Here is a 16935-nt window from a genome sequence, read left to right as displayed (position 1 = left end):
AGGAATAAATTGAGAAATTTTAATATCTTGATACATGAAATAATTTTATCTGATGCTACTACTTCTGCAAACAGTAGGCTGAAGAATCTTTATAGCGAAGTTGAGTGTACTTTGACTTTTTATCTTAATTTCTCTAAGTGATTTTTTTGTTCTTTCTTTTCAAGGCAAAAGCTAAAGAGAAAAAAGAAAGTAAGGCTGGGGAACGTGATGATACAATACCTCCAGAATACAGGTTAACACCGGAGTTGGTAAGTTTTTCATGTCTCTGTTACTTTGTAAATATGGCACTGTGTCTGACACTGTCTTTCATGACAGAGAGGGGAAATAGGGAAATAATGTGCAGAAAACAAGCAAAACTTGTATTTAATCAAGGGCTTTCTCCTGTTGGTGTTTTCTGAATCTCTGGTTTCCTTCCCTTCCTTTGTGGGCATGACTGGGTTTTTCAGGCGTTCTGAGCAAGGATCTGATCTTCCTAGGTCGCACCTTCCAAGAGTGGTGTTACACTTGTTTCTAATATTAAATCTCAGTGTTGTAAAATCCATCCCTTTACAGAAGTGCTCTTCGTTATCACTTTCTAATGTAACCTTGAAACACTATTGTAAAATGGTGTGAAAATTACACTCATTTTTTTCAGATTGTCACTTCAAGTGATGGAGGTCTTGCTTAACTTTCAAGGTCAAGGTTAAGCAAAACAACAGTAGAACTGAGATGTTTTCCATAAAGTTGAGAATTGAAAAATTTTGCAACATTTATTGGTGTAACTGATGTTAGTAAGGTTGCTATATTAACTGACCTTGTTCGAGCTGCATGTTAACATTCTGAATGGAGCAGTTTTACCCCTCTTTTTAGAGATTTCAAGACTGCCTGACTGCAGACCTGGGGTTTTACCCTCCTATTTGTTCAAGGGCAAAAGTTTGTCTTTTGAACTCAAAGCTTGTTTTGCTGCTGAATGAATTCCTGCTGGTTTACTATGGAATTAATTCCTGCCTGCATATTGATACTGATAGGAATGAATGCTTTTTGGTCTCTCGGCCCATTTGTATTGTGCTGACGTCACATTTGCTTTTTATCCACTTACCTGGCCATTTAAGAATTCCCCCTGTTTAGGGTAATTCCTGTTGCTATGTCACTGGTTTAATCTTGTGCGTATCATTCATCTTACGTTATTTTGCTGGTGATTATGGAGTATGATGCTTCTTACTAACAATGAAAAAATGTCAATAATACTTATTTTACTTTTAGGATAAAGATGGAAAACCAGTATTATCAAAGCCTGAAGAAAAACCTAAGGTTAGAAAACTGACAATATTGTAGGAGTGTGAATAGATACCCTGCTTTCTCCCTCTCTGTCATCACTGCTCTCTGCGCCATTATGTAAGTCTTGGTCTGCTTGCGTGTTTACTTCCTTGCACAAAACCTGCTGATCTGAAGTGTCAAGTGAAAGTTGGTTTTATTGAAATTCACTGGCTGTGAATGAAGAGCTCATAGTAAGAAAAAGGTTTAGACATTGTGAAGATAGGAGAGAGTTACAGAAATGACTGCTGACACGAAGAAAAGCTGTATAGGGAGTTAGTGTAAGGTATTCTGTAGAAGTCTGTTGGAGCTGTTGAAGGACAGAGAGAGGCGAGGGAGGAAAATCTTTTGTTTTCTTGACCATTTCCTCTCATTAGTCATCATATAGAAAGGAACATGACTGGAAAGAGAAAAGCTGCTGTGGACATTTCCCTAATCATAAAGAACAACTCGAACTTTGCAAAAAGTATCTCCATCATGACCTGGAAAGCGCAAGACAGATTGAAAAGATTGAAAGAAAAAGTTGCAAAGGTTAATTGGAAATACACAGGAAGAAGGCAAAAATTAAGAACAGTAAAGGAACTGTGCACTGAAGAAACTGAGTGCTTCACTTTGGAAATACTGTGAGTTGAGGAGCGCTGACGGAATTGGAAAAGTACAGGTAACCTCTGTTCTTCAGAAATGAGCGTGAAGGTCAGGACCAATCTGAGCAAGAATGACATTGTGCCCTTTTAGCAGAAATCTGAAGTCATTTGTATTATTCAAGCTTGAAATATGGATGAATGCAAAGGCAGTGATGAAAAGACTTTACATCTCTATAAATTTTCATGTCAGGTCTTAGACACGCAGTCGTCTTGAGTGGGTGATGTATGAGAGCTGCACAGAAGGAACACCTGCCGAGCATGTCATACAGGAAAAAGAGCAGCTATGCTCAGAGGGAACCAGGCGCTAATGTTAGGAGACAAGCCTTCTTGTTTCACAGGGAGCACAAAAGAGATGGCACATACACAAAAAAGAAAAGCTCCAGAAGAAGAACGTGGAATGAGTTAAGGGAGGTTGGTTCATAGTTTGACTAAAGTCCAATATTAAACCAAAGCAGAAGATGAGTTCAGAATCGTGAGGTCTTATGCCAAAGGAATTAAGTAGTTAGTAGAAAAATAAGTATTCCTATGCTTTTCCACCTCTATCACTCAGAGACACCAATATAATTGACTAGTTGTTCTGTAAGTGAATCACAGAGGTATCAGTCATACGTTTCAGTGTTGTTCTCAGCGCTACTTCACTATTTATAATTTGAAGAAGGCGATTTTGAGCAAGATGTGTTTGCCAGTATTCCTGTGGTATCACCAGTAATTTAGATCTGTGAAACCAAAACCAGCAAAACAAAGTTCTGTCAGTAGCAGAAAAACCTTCAAGCACTTTCAGTTCTTCCTTGATTCCTGGTGATGCAAAGTTGTTCTTCCTTCATGATTTCAGCTAGGGCTTCTATTCCTTCGGGCCTCCACTCTGCATACCTTTAACACTTGCAGTGGCATTACTCTTGTGAAAAAAGTTGTTATTGCCTACATGCTTTTTTGATTTAGTGGTTGAAAGAGGAATTCAGATGTTACGAAAATTGGGGCCTTATGTGATGAGACATTTTATTAAGACTTAGGGGCATTGATCAATGAAGGAAGGAAGGTGGGAGGGAAAATAATGTCTAGAAATGTCATTTTACATCTTATGAATTTGACCAAATGAGCCCTAACCAGTTACCTTCCACATAGCAAGTGAATGGCGATCACTGCTAGCAAAGATTTCAACATTTAGGTGTAAACAGTAGTTTGAAGGATCTCAGGAGCATTAGTGATAGATCACAGAATTATATGGATCACATAGTGCTAGATCATATAGTATCAACAGATTGTAATAGATCACACAGTAGGGAACTAAAACTGTAGCTTATTCACTTTTCCCTAAAATATGCACAGTGAAAACCACTGAGTGTCAGCAGTCAGTGTACAATCTAAGAGGACTTCCAGGTGACACCACCTCTGAGGGAACTCTCCTTCTGCTGGAAAAAAAGAAAAAAAAAATAAAATGGGAGAATCATAATCTGATGGTGCTGCTTTCCACTGCCTGTATGTAATTTATACTTGAAGTATTATAATAATATGATGCTGTTACAGTAAATACTATCTAGTAAATATTAGCATTCTTTTTTTTTCTAATTAAGAGGTTGCATTTTCCTTTTCAGTAGCCTTTTAAACAGTATTGAACAGAAAGTTCTCTACATTATACTCACTTTTGGTAACAAAGCAACTGACTCATTCTGAAAAGTGGTTTTCTTAATTTTATGTATTGCGAAATTCGTGCTGTTTTGTTGCACGTAGATGTGAAAGGTTATTTCGATGTAGGCTACAAATGTGTTTCTGCTTTCTGAGAAGTTGAAATATAACTGTTGAAAAAAATAAATTAAAAAGAGGCAGTGAGTCACCCATACCACGTGTGTCTCTTTTGCAGCCTTTGAGTGAATCTGATCTTGTTGATGAATTTTCAAAAGACTTTGCCTGCCCTGCACAGCCTGCAGTACAATCCAAGCCATCGAAGCCCAGCAGCACATCCAAAGTATGTCTTTTGAGTTCAGTGAAGATGCTAAGACTGGATAACACTACCATTCTTTCAAGAAAATTACTTTATTAGATTTCTGGGTTTTTTCCCCCACCTGTTGCCTTCAGTGGAACGTGCAGTCTTGGCACTTAGTCCTTAATTGAGGGGCTTCTACCTTTAAATTTAGACTTTTCTTTCTTGTTTTGTACTGTATTTAAAAAAAAACACTTAATAGGTACATTTTGGATTTCTGAGCACATTCAGTAAAATGCAGTGTAATTGTTCTGTTTCAGAAGCCTTCAGCTCCTGTGACTGCAAAAACTACTGAGGATGAAGTAGTCCCTCGTGCCACAGCTTGCACTGTGCAGTCTTCAGCTCCATCAGCTGTGACTTCAGTGAGTTGTCTTAGCTGGAGCTAAAGGAAAACTCAGTGCTTCATTTATGCAATGATACAGTCTATTGTCAAGATGCTTATTTCAGTATTGTATATTCTTCCTCTGTAGAGGTAAGCCAAAAAGGCTGAGTGCTTTCCAGAAAAAACAAGTCAAGCACAAACTGAACAGGGAAGGTCAGTGACCTTAACAGAGGAAGTCAAAGTGACGGTTCTTGTGGTCTACTCTAGCTCTCAGTGCTCTGAAAGGGATGCTGTTTGTGAATGTAATAGATAATGCAGGAAAAGAAAAATTCTCCAAAAAAAAAAATCATAATTTTCCTACTGAATAGTTTGGAAGATTGCATTAATGGCTGACATTCTTACATCTTTTCTCACGATATATATGCTTCTATTAAAAAACAAAACAAATGAACGACCCTCCTGTGGAACATTTTAGCTGTGAGTAAGTCTTTGGAAAGGAGAAGCCTTTTTACAGAGCAACCTCTGAAAGTTTCCTTATGCCTTGAACTCAGCAGATCTCAAGTATGTGAAGACAATTAGGACAGAAGTATTACAGTTTTTTAGTTTACTTCTCAATTTTTACCTTAAGTAATGTGTGATTGGCAGTGCAGTATATGAACAGGTTTCTTCAGCTGCAACTGAAGTCCAAAGTAAGAACTGTTTTTCACCATGCCGGTACCCTTACAGGTTGGTCACGTGGCAGACGAAGCACTGGAAGCCTTGTCCAGCAGCCTAGGAAAGAGGGAGCCCGATCCAGATGAAAGTAAACCTGCTGTGGACAAAGTTAAGGTAGAGGAGCAATCAGATCTCAAAAAATATACTGTTGATGTCATCATCTTTAGTGTTACTGTATTTCCTCAGGCTAGAAACAATGTAGAGATAACATTTTCACTTTTTTAAAAAACAAAATTTTCGTGTGAAACCAGTTGTGTTCTGTTTGGGAAGTACTAGTAGGATTTCAAGACAGTGAGTACATTTTCTTTATCATTCTGCCTATTACCATACAGTAGTTCCCTCAGCTTCTGAAAACTGCGTTTGCCTAGTGTCTTATGGGAGCACCAGTGCCAAATTAACATGCACATCAGGGGTAGCATACAGGATGGTCCATTTGCAAAAGGAACCAAATTTATGATGAGTTCTTTAAATTAGGGATGATTTATAAGACTGTGTTTTTCACTGATCTTGTTATTTCAACAGGGAGACTTAAGTAAGTAAGTGAGACATGTATTCTTTCTAAGGTAATGCTGTTCCTAGTCACATTCTGAATGCCCCCATTTGCCACCCCAAGCCATGGGCCATTTGGTATTGACTGGAGCCAAAAATAGAGGACAGCTTGTCTGGTGGGCTGGAATTCTATCAAACAAAAGTTCCCAAATTGGCTTTACTACCTTTTCTTAGTTGTCATCTTCCAACGTAACTTGTATGGTAGGTAGTCCTTTTTGAAGTTGGGGACTGATTTCTCTGTTCAGCCTTCCTTTGCATGCAGCCCAGGTAGCTGTTGAGTGGATTTAAAAAAAACCTCAGGAGTTAAGACTAGGAGGTATAATGCTATTTTGTTATTGTTCCTGCTTTTCTGTTTGTTTTGTTGATCTTCATTGAAATAGGTAGAGCTACTTTTCATACACATAGGAAGAAACAGGCAGAGAAGTGAAGGCTTCCTCAAGAGAAAAAGCTTTCTTTTAATTTTCATGAGATTTTTGTCTGGTAGTTGAATTGAATTAGAAAGACTAATTTGAATCAGTAATTTGAAAAATTGTTCATATTCATTTCTGTTGGGATGTAGTTATTTGTTTTTCTTAATATTATTTTTATTTTGCCTTCATAGGAAAAAACCGAACAGGAAAAACACCAAAAACTGGGTGAAGATGAAGAAACAATTCCTCCAGATTACAGATTAACAGAAGCAAAAGTAATTTATTTAATGTGCTGTCTTAGTCTAATGTTCCTTTCATGCCTCAGAATATATGGATGAAACTGAAACTCCATTTCATTTTGAAATGTTGGTGTTTAGTTCAGCCATTTTTATAGTATATAAAAATTCCAGTTTGTAGTTCCTGAATATCTGACATCTATCATTAGATGCCTGCATGGCCACAGAAGTGGTTTAGACCTACACATGAACAATTTTGCCTGAGGTTAGTGCACTGGAGCCTTTCATTAGCTTTTTGTATTTTAGAACTAAATAAATTGTGATTGGTTGAAACTGTTAAAAACCCCAACATTTCAAGGTGGTATTTTTACAAACATCACCGCACAACTCATTTGGCCAAAGTGGGTTTCTTAGGTATAGCCAAGACTTGTGCAACGCCTGCCACAGCTGCTGGCATGAGAAGACATGGTCTTTGTGTACTCTTCATCCAGGAATATTGTTACCCATCTGGAAGTTAGGATTTTATTTATTACTTGGACTATTTCCAGGGAACTCAAAGCACGAAGTAGGGAAGCTCGGAATCCCACACAGTGAATCACTTCTCAGCACTCAGATGTTTTTAAGTTTCAGGACCTGGGTTTTTTAAATGACGCCTTAGGTAACAGCAGTAGATGCTAGAGGTTACTAGTTAGATCATTTTCTTGTGCAATACTGTTGTTCAGTGAATGTTGTTAGAGTACTTGTATTGCATGGTCATTTGAGGACTGCTTGGTTTAATATAAGGTGTTCTTTCTTTTGTAGGATAAAGATGGAAAACCACTCTTACCAAAACCTGAAGAAAAGTCCCAGGTAAAAAAAGTGAATATTCAGATAATGTTCAGTTCATTCTTGAATTACTTGCTCAAATGTCAGTAAGGTTTCCCAGTCTTCAGTTTAAAAATGTAGGTAGACTATGTTGCCCTTTTTAATAGACGAAAAGGTTTAAAAGTCTCTTTTTTTTTTCTTTTTAATGGTAGCCTATGAGTGAAAATGATCTTTTAGAGGGTTTGACAGAAGGATTTTCCTGTTCTCCATCCCCATCTGCACCATTACCTACAGCAACTGTAGTAAAGGTGAGTATATTTGATTTCCGAAAATCTGTTTTATTTTCAAGTTGTTTCAATAATCTTGATATTTTATTTGTTTCCCTTAAGTTTATGTAAACTTTCTATAAATACAATAAATAAAAACTTCAAATATTTTTTGCAATAAATTAATAGGAGAGCAGGACAGACTTTCATAGTAAGAAAAAACTAGGTAAGGTAGTTGTCATATGTTTGTATCAGTTACTTGCACGTGTAATGCTTTGCAGTTGACACTTTTTAAAAAGTGTTCCTTGGGAATATAGATGGGCTTGGTGAAATCTTAGCTCCTGCCTCTGACTTAAGCTATGCCAGGGTTTAAACCAGTAGTTGGGATGGAAGATTGAATGTGAACAAACTGAGATGCAGAAGTTGCATGGTGCTTCTCAGGAAGGGGTTTCAATCTGAAATGACTAGAGCTTCTAAGAAGAATCAAGTCCTAAAAATAAACTGTATGGGCATTGTATTTCAGATGCATGGAATTTGATGCTTATTTTTATAGTTTTAGTCCACTGTGTTAAGTCACGATGCTGTGTCTTGTTTCAGAAAACCAAGGAGGGTAAAAAGCCCACAGATTCCTCAGATGTTATCTCTGCTGCTACGGTTTCCTCAGTGCACTCAGCAGCTCCTCTGGCTTCTGCCTCAGTAAGCAGCCTCTTCTGTAGATCCTTACCTCAAAATAGAAAAGAGGGGGGGAAGAAAATGTTCCCTCTGGGAAAAAAAGAAGTGTGAGTTTTTGGACACTTTCAAGTTCAATGAGTTGCGAAGACTGGTGTGTTGGCTTTGTCCAAGTTCCATGCATTGTTGTATTTCCACCTGCCTTTGAAGCCTGCTCACCCGCGCTTGGAAAAGGAAGTGCCCGGTCGTGTGCTGATTCTTCCGGAGTTACTGAGGGCATCAGGGGATGTGTGCATTCCTTTTCTGTGGGTCAGTGCGGGTAGTTACCCACATGCAAGTGGTTCCATTTTTAGGCTTGGGCGTTTAGCCGAACCACACCTTTCTTTTCCTGGTTAGGTAATGAGGACATTTAAAGGAATAATAGCATAGCCATTACCATAGTGGCCGAGTCATCTGGTAAGCCTGTAAAAGGAGGAGTTCAAGGTTAGTGGAGGGACAGGCAGTGCCATGACCTCCTTGTAATACCAGGAGGACTTCCCTTCGTTGGGTTTGGTTGCAGCATCGCACACCTCCTCCTTTCTCTTCTCCACTTCTGTCTGTGCAGTGGGAGCTCCCTCTGGTGTTTCCAGCCTAATCTGAAAGGGGAATATACAGCTCCTCCCACCTGGGTTTTGGTTGGTTTTAAGGGCTTTTTTCCTAACCAGTGTTCGAATAAAAATGGTGTGAATTAGCAAAAGACCATACATATTTTGAAGATAAAATGTTAATAAGCTTTAATTGGGATTGACACTTCCTTAGCAGCTAATCTGCAGTGATAATGATGTTTGCAAAATGAATGGCAATTACAAAAAACCAATCCTTTCATAGAACAGTTCTCATTACATCAGTTAGGCTTATGTGTTAGAAAAAAAAAAAAAAAAAAGCCGTTAAAACAAATTCTGTAACCTCTTCTTACAATTATGTTTTCTGTAGGTCTAAATACTCTGTAATTTTTTCCCCCAGCTATTGCACTACATTGTAATTACAAAGGGAGAGATGATTGTTCATTGTTCACTGAAGTTGACAGTTCATTAGTCAGTACTTATATTAGCTTGATGAATTACATTATTTTTACAGCTCATTTGTGTTCACGAATGTGTTTATACTTTGTTAGGGAGGAAAAGAGATGGATGAAGCCTTGGATCTCCTGTCAGATTCCCTGGGACAGAGGGAACCAGACCCTGATGAGAACAAACCAGTTGTGGATAAAGTAAAGGTAACAAAAGACATTCTGAAACTTGTGCAATCTTGGGGGGGGGAAGGAAACAGAGCAAAAAACCAAAATGAAACCAACTCAGATACTTGCCTTATTTCTTAGAGATTTTTTTTTTTAAATGATGTACTGTAATATTTCTTACGTACTTGTAGGAGTATATGGCATGTGATTTTCAGGTGTAGGAGTAAGGTTACTAGAAAAAACAGCATACTCTTCTGTTGTCCTACATGTAGGCATATCAACCAGTTCACTTAAATGTTTTTCTCTTCTAAGCATGCACTCTTCAATCAGCTGTGTTACTTGTGTTTTTTGTGAAAAATGTTGAATTAGTTAATATACTTCGGCCACTTGGAGGTAAGTGTTGCAATATTATGGGAATTTGCAATAATTGATTTCACTACCTTTTCTTGTCATTATTCTAATTATTTTTCAGATGTCTTCTCTGGGCTCTGTTTCTACAATTAATTTTGTGGCCGCCTTTTTGTCAAACTTTGGCTATTATAACCCCACAAATATCAAGTTCATTTAATCAGTCCCATTTTGTTAACTTGCTATTTCTGCTTATTTTATCTTCATTCAGTCGTTCTTCATATCATTGTTTAAAGGCCTTTCTGCTAATAAAATTAGCTGCATTAAAATATCTGCATTAACAAATACAAAAATAATCTTCAACAGTATACGTAAAAACGTACTTGTGTGTAAACCAGGTGTTTTGTTTGGCATGTTTCTGGTATGTTTGCCAGAAATCAAAGCAGAATAAATTGAAAAATAAACATAGAGGAAGAAATGCTTCCCTCCTTGATGCAGTTTTTAGGAGCTTGTGGTGCTCTGTCTTCTGGTTGTGTTGGGTTTGAAACTGACTCTGGCTCCTAAGTGTGATGAGAAGTGTGTCCCACTCTTGTTCAGTTTGGGTAGGAGGCGGATAAGTGCCCTGGGTTCTGCTACAGGTAGCTCAGATGCATTCACGGGTACAACATTGCAGAACTGTCAGTTTTAGGTTAAATCTACAGTGGGTGGATGAGATTTGATGCAGAAGCATGGAGTGACTCCTTTTAGTCATGTTGTTGAAAAGCAGAACCGAACATTGGCGTTAACTTTTTTAAATGTTGGGATGCTGCTGTGTATGTATATGTTTAACTTATTAAATGTGTACTCTTATCGAGTGCTAGTAAATGTAAAACTTTCAGGCATGAAACACACTTCATAGGGAAGTATATGGAGTTTTTTTCTAGTAGTTTTAAAATTGGAAATTTAAAAAAGGCGTCTGTCCTAAGTTTAATGATTACTCTGACATTGTTTGCTGATATTTCTAACGTAAGTACTAAAGCTGTTAAAAAATGAAATGATTTCAGGAAAAGGCTAAAGCTGAACACAGAGACAAACTTGGAGAAAGAGATGATACTATCCCACCTGACTATCAAAAACTTCTGGAGTCAGGTGAGCAGGTAAGGAAAAACTTCATTAGTTCTTATTTGCAACACCAGAAATTTGTGTGTATGAGCCACTCTGTCCTCTTCAGAATTAGACAGAGAACAGGGAAGCTGAAAAGTGAGTAAATGCATGTACTATATTTATGTATTAGACTTAAACATGTAAATATTCTATACTTAGAGTAACTCTGTATGTCCTTGCATGCATTTAATTCAAAAAAGAAAAGAAAACAAATTTTAGGTGTGTTTGGTTGACAATCTGAAAAAAAAAAAATCACTTCGAACCACCCAGTAGCAATCAAAATCCTGGAGATTTAGCAGTGTAGATTCAGTTACACCGGCTCAGTGGTTTTGGTCCTCCAGAAAACCAGGTGAAAAAATAGTACATCTCCCTTTAAACAGCTAAGATTTATAGTCTGCTTTTAAACAGCAGATACTTGCAAACTGTGGGTAATAATGCTTATTCATGCCAAGTAGTTTTGTTCCAGGTTTGGGGACAGAGTGTATACAGCAGTATTACCTTGGTGGTATACCTGAAGCCCTGTAAAACTGCCATTCGCTGGAGCACATGGCTGCTCTGACAGTGATTTGATCTCGTTTTGGGTCAGGAAACTGTTTTTCCAGTGGACTACAAGGAAAGAAAGATGGTACCTGAGACGTAGTCAAATTAACAGACCGTGAAAAAACATCGTGAACTGATTTTGAATACATAGCATGAGAAATAAAGAAATCAGTTCAGAATGGTGCATCTTTCTTGGTAATCTGTAAACTCCCGATGTCATATGTTAGGACTTGTATCTTAAAACTAATCTGAGCAGTTTGAAATGAGGATGTAATCTTTCTTCTTCCCAAGGGTAAACCAGTAAAGCCAACAGCGAAGGATGATGTGAAACACAAAGAACAAAAGGTAACATTTAGGTATTTTTGTTCTGTGGTTTTTTTCATGCTGTGTGCTTGGATTTTTTTTTTTTATTTTTTTTTTGAAGTAGTGTCATTGTAGGCTCAAGGTGTGATTCACTGCAAAGTCTCAGAAATGCTGTTGAATGCAGTAGGTAATAGTAACAGTGTGGACGGTAAAACTTCTGAAGAGTAACTCTTCACAATAAATAGAATTTTTATGCACAGCTACACTGTGAATGTTCAGATCCAGTATTCAAAGAAATTATGTATCTTGGAAACCTCAAATAGACATCTCTGTTCTAATATATGTGTAGAACTCAGGTATGGTGGGTTTTTTTTTTAAGAAGGGGGTAATTAAAGCAGACATAAACTCCTGAAACATGAATTTGACTGTGGGAAGTATTGCATATTGTGTAACTTCAGAATTAAAATTATTGCAGAAGCCTACAGATGACTCTGCAGCTATCGATGCCCTATCAGGTGACTTCGACACTTGCGCAAAGGCTCCTGCCACACCACAGCGCTCAAAGGTAGGACATTTTCTGCTAATAACTTGCAAAACAAACAGGATTTGACTATTCTGTGAAAGTTTCTCACTTTTCTTTGCAGTAGCTCAGTTTAGGTTGAGAGCTAGCCCCTTTGGAAGGTGCTGTCCAGACGTAGTGTCTTACCTGATGGATGTTTGACGAATCTTTCTGTGCACTAAATATTTGGAAGAAGGAAGGTTTATGATATTTAGAGTCTTTTACAGAGGTGAGACAGACTTGGAGAAGTAATTTAAGCAGAGAATTGTGGTAACAGTTTTTGTACAGATTAGTGTGTCCAAAAAGCGTAGAGAGGCACAGAAATCTTTCTTCAATGTTTGCGTGCACTACTTAGCAATAGTTGTAGGCTGGAACTGAGAAACAGGTCAAGAGGATTTTGCAGAGAGAAATGTTAGGAGCAGAAAAGAATTTTACATTTTTTAGGGAAAATAGTAGAGCTGACAGGAAAGGTGAAAAAGGAATGGAACAGAGAGGTCTTATAATGAGAAACGGAGCTTTTATTTGCCATATAATCATCTTAAACACAGCTGACAAACAGCTGTCAGACTTTTCCCAGCACAGTGCTGCACACGTGAAGCTGTATGAAATGAAGTAGCAGTGGAACCTGCATAAACCTGGAGGTCACCAACGTGAGGGTGGTGTTTGAGAAAGGATGGTTGTGCTGGAGAAGAGCATGGAGAAGGGGACTGAGATTTGGTCCGCGTGTGAGAAGAGTTCCTGTCAGACGTTCTTTCTGCTTGCTCTTAACCTGGTGTTTGTGACCTTGAGCTAGGGCGGAGGGAGAGGTCTGGCCTGGCTCGAAGACATCCACCGTGCCACTGCCGTCACCTTACAGGCTGCCTTGGCAGAGGAACCCAAGGGTGCTCTGGGGCAGCTGCTGGGATATCGCTGCAAAAATTGTGGGCTCCTTTTGTTTTCTACAAGTGCTCAAACTGGTTAAGAACCAGTAACTCCCTCTTGTTAGCCATTTCCTCTCTTACCCTGTAAGTGGTGTGTTCTGTCTTGTGCCCTGGTCCCTCACCTGCAGTTACCAAGTGTGAATTACAAGTTTTTCCATACTTAAAATGTTGATTATGGTGATCAGTGCTTGTGTGCTGTGTTTGTTCCTCTCCTGAGGGGCAGAGAAGAAACAGCCTTGGAACTGAAGTTCAGGTCAGATGTAATTCCTGGGAGGAAATGGCTATGTTTCCAAATGGCTCTCCTGACCCTGCAGCGCTTCCCCAAGCACTTACCCTGACACCAAATCCTCTGATGGCTTAAGGCCCACTATCGGTGGTTTAAGTGCTGTTTTATTTGGTTGTGAACTTCGCAGCTAAATCTTCTGGTGCAACATGATTGCTTTGTAGCACATACAAAATCTGCCCATATATACCAGCTTGTTTTTCTGTGTATGCTTTCTGGTGCCCTGATCTCCACAGTATTAAACAACGCTCTGGATTACAGCTTGCTGTGGGCTAAGGGCAGTAATTATATGCATGTGTCCTGTGTTGAACACTCTCCCACCTTACGAAACACATTTAAAATAATGTGTTATGGCAGTTGTCAAAGTAGGAGCCATCAGTTCTCTATGCTGTTTGTAACTGTAATTATTTTTTTTTCTTTGGAGTGTAGGACAAAAGCGGAAAGGAAACCATCACCACTAAACCAACCCCAAAGGACAAAGGAAAACCCAAAGACCCTAAAAAGGTAGAAACGTACATATTATAATATGAACCAGTCGTGGTTACCATACACTATAAACATGAAAGATGGCCAACTGCATTTTGGATTCATATTACATGGATATTACTTTGGGGAGAATTTTACATCAATAGGTCGAACTTAATCCATTTTAGTAAGCATCTACATAGGAGAAAAGCACCTGCCTATTTCAAGGGAAATTTTCAATAGTGGGGGCTAAAATATGTTTCAGAGAGGGTGTGGTGTTCTGCTGGAGGCTCAGTGCGTGTTCCACAGGCTTCTCGTTCCATATTTGCTGATCTAAGAGTTACACTTCACATGCCTATAGCTACCTCAGGATCCCCATCACTTCCCTCTTTTATTGACAGTTTTAAATAGCAGCATTCTAAAAGTGATCAGATTGTACTACTTCAACCACACGCCTGTTTCTCCAGTTATTATCATAATTTATTTTTAAAAAATAAAGGAAAACATACATATAGTCATAAATAATATGCAGAATTAATCTAGTGAGAGAAGGAAGGCAGTTGTTTCTATATTTAGAACAAACAAATAAAAAACATCTAGAAATACAGAAAATGGATTTAGGTAAGGGTGAAACTTTTCCCATCACGTTGTTCTTTCACAGAATATGTGCAGGTAGATTCCTGAATCAGATGGTAACATCTGCTCTTTATGTTTCACATTTCAAGAGATGGGATTTTTCTTTGTTATGAAATTGCCACACATGCCTTTTGTGTAACAACTGTCTTACAATTTTATTTCAGATTTTAGCTTAGTTGACAGTTTCTTGCTATCTCATGCTTCTCTTGGTCTTTAGGCAAGGGGACAGTCCTCCAGCAGCAAATCTGAGAAGCAGAAAACAAGCTAAACGTTAACATTGGGTGAGATTTCTTCCTCTCTATTCTATGAACTATCTCTAAGAAAACTCATGCTAGTGTTATTAAATCTAAGTTTTGTTGACAGTCTTTTAACTGAACCAAGACATGATTAGAGACCTGTTAGACACAACACTTGGAATGACTGTGAACTTCAGCGTTGCTGGGCAGAAAAGGCCTTACATTTCTTTCACAGTCTTTGTCCGTACAGTTTGTACAGAATTACTTCATGTAATTCCTTTAGGTTCATGTCACTAAGGATTCCAAGGCATGACACACTGCTTCCCTAGTGAGACCTTTTTACAGAGTAAGGAAGACCAAGCACATCTCAACTGGTTGTTTTTATCTTTAGGACAGTGAGCTTATGTCATTATTTCTGCACCAGGCTAATTTTGGAACAGTGTGCAGAACGGATACAAAAGGCCCCTGAGCCGAGCAGGCAGGTCTGGCAGGTTTCGGTGCCGTGTCCTGGGCTTCCCTGGCACCGGTACTGCTGCCTCCTGTGCTCCTGCCCTCCTGACACCCTTACTTCTTTGTGCCTAGCTTGGTCACACCCTTAATGCAAGAGTAATTGGAGCCTTTCCTCATCATCATTAGTTCACGGAAGTATTCGTGTAACTACGCTTTGATGCTTAATACAAGTGGTTGAGGCTGGAGTGTTTCCCGGGGTGTGGAGGAAAGTGGCAAGGGCACGTCCAGCACCAGCTCCATCCACCCGCGTGCGGCCCGCTCTGGCAGCAGGACCATCCGCGGTGCTGGCTCCTGAGATACAAGCAACTATACGCAGCGACATCCCCTGTGGAGATTTGGCAACTGACTTCAAATGGGCAGGACGGAGACATATCGTTACTGCGTATCTGCAGTGGACAGCTCCCCTCGCTGCAGTATCACTTTCAAACAGCGCCTCATCTCTTGTGACATTAAGTCTTCCGGAATTTATTTCTGTCACTAGAGACTTACATTTCTGATATTTCTTCCCAGATTTACTTTGTGAATTTTTTTCCAAGTTAAAGAAATAAGCACTCTTTTTTCTTTTTCTTCCCTCCCCAGGACCTTGACACATCATGTAAAATGTCTTCTTTCTGTTGGAGGATAATTATTCCTGAAGAACAAAATCTGATGCAAAAAGCATGTGGTTATTCTGGGTGGTTTTTGATTGCTGGACTTTTTTCACATTTTCTTTTTTTCCAGTAGTAGACTAGGGTGTTGGGTTTTTTTTGTTTCTGTAGCCATTCTTTTTATTATACTCATATACTTCTATTTTTTTGTATTTTTCTTCAGTTTTCAGAGGGAAAGAATGCTCTATATTTGCAATAAATATATTTCATAAATGAATAGCAATGCCAAAAAAAAATCTGCAAACTTTTGCACATAATCTCCACGTAGTGCCTGTAAACTTCAGAAGAATTTGTATGTGCTAGCATTTGTAACGTTGCAGTGAATGCATTAAGTATTCTGGAATATAATGAGCTTTAGTTATCCTCAGCCTGGCTGTGCAGTCTTTCCTCAAGCCAGTTCCTGGTAGGAAACCATAGGTAAGCTGTGGGTAGCTGAAGAACGAGAATCTGGGGATTAACTGCTTCATCAAGCGCATTTAGTAATAAAACAGTTTTTGGATGCTGCCTTAACTGTAGTTAGAACAAGAAAACCACAGCAGATAAGGATTTTAGACTTTTTTTTTTTTTTTTAAATTTCCTGTTGTATGTGTACTGTTATCTCATAATTTCAGGAGTCTCCTGGACTGAACAAATACAAATCCTGGTGTAACAGTGACACCATTACCATCACAGAAGGGGAAATAAAGAAGGTACATGAGCCTTAGCAGAGAGCAAAGAGAAGTTCAGGTCAACAGGTGGACTCTTTTTTTTTTTTTTTTTTAAATTTGCACTGTTTCTAGTCCTTGCTTCTGTTCCTCGCACTCCCGGCAGGGAATGCTGAATGGGGCAGAAGTTATTGCTGCAAGGAACAATCTCTTATTCAGCTGCTCTGCAAGAGAACAGGCACGAGCAGGCACCTCTAGTAAGTCTGCTGCAGACAGGGCTGTCGCAACTGAGGTGGCCAAGTGCCTCCGCGTGTTTTCCTCTGTCTCCGTAACTCGCAGAACATCTATTTGCATGTCCTTACACACGTCCTGCTTCACCATTAGCTTGCAGAGGAAGGTCATACCAACGTTTGTACCAATACCAAAATCTGACTCTAGTATGTAGCGTTGCAGACAGAGACAGCCCGGAGATTTAAGTTGGGGATATTTAGACTTCTGACTGTACTTTGCAGTCTGTACTGAAAACCTGTGTCACACTAATAAAGTTTTTAAGAATGCATTATGATGTTTGTAACTTTGCATTTATTACCACTGTTATCT

General features: G+C 38.8%; 1 protein-coding gene across 6 annotated transcripts in view; it reads left to right on the top strand.

Annotated features, from left to right (window-relative positions):
• The window catches only part of CAST (calpastatin), a 59882-nt gene extending 42985 nt beyond the window's left edge, over positions 1–16897 (top strand). For 3 of the 6 annotated variants that reach the window (XM_075741283.1, XM_075741285.1, XM_075741288.1), the window contains 16 exons: positions 165–248; positions 1243–1290; positions 3796–3900; positions 4176–4277; positions 4964–5065; positions 6102–6185; positions 6948–6995; positions 7163–7258; positions 7814–7912; positions 9039–9140; positions 10493–10585; positions 11424–11477; positions 11911–12000; positions 13622–13701; positions 14516–14579; positions 15624–15927. In XM_075741283.1, coding sequence (XP_075597398.1) covers positions 165–248; positions 1243–1290; positions 3796–3900; positions 4176–4277; positions 4964–5065; positions 6102–6185; positions 6948–6995; positions 7163–7258; positions 7814–7912; positions 9039–9140; positions 10493–10585; positions 11424–11477; positions 11911–12000; positions 13622–13701; positions 14516–14573 — 1245 coding nt within the window. In that variant the 3' untranslated portion in view covers positions 14574–14579; positions 15624–15927. Of the gene's footprint in view, positions 1–164; positions 249–1242; positions 1291–3795; positions 3901–4175; positions 4278–4963; positions 5066–6101; positions 6186–6947; positions 6996–7162; positions 7259–7813; positions 7913–9038; positions 9141–10492; positions 10586–11423; positions 11478–11910; positions 12001–13621; positions 13702–14515; positions 14580–15623 lie in introns of all 6 variants that reach the window. The other 3 variants (XM_075741284.1, XM_075741287.1, XM_075741282.1) reach the window with 2 other exon arrangements.
• Positions 16898–16935: the final 38 nt, after the last annotated feature.

This window comes from Balearica regulorum, chromosome Z, assembly GCF_011004875.1.
Source record: "Balearica regulorum gibbericeps isolate bBalReg1 chromosome Z, bBalReg1.pri, whole genome shotgun sequence".
Taxonomy (NCBI): domain Eukaryota; kingdom Metazoa; phylum Chordata; class Aves; order Gruiformes; family Gruidae; genus Balearica; species Balearica regulorum.
Note: the sequence above shows the minus strand (reverse complement) of the source record. Positions and strands in the feature narration are given on the sequence as shown.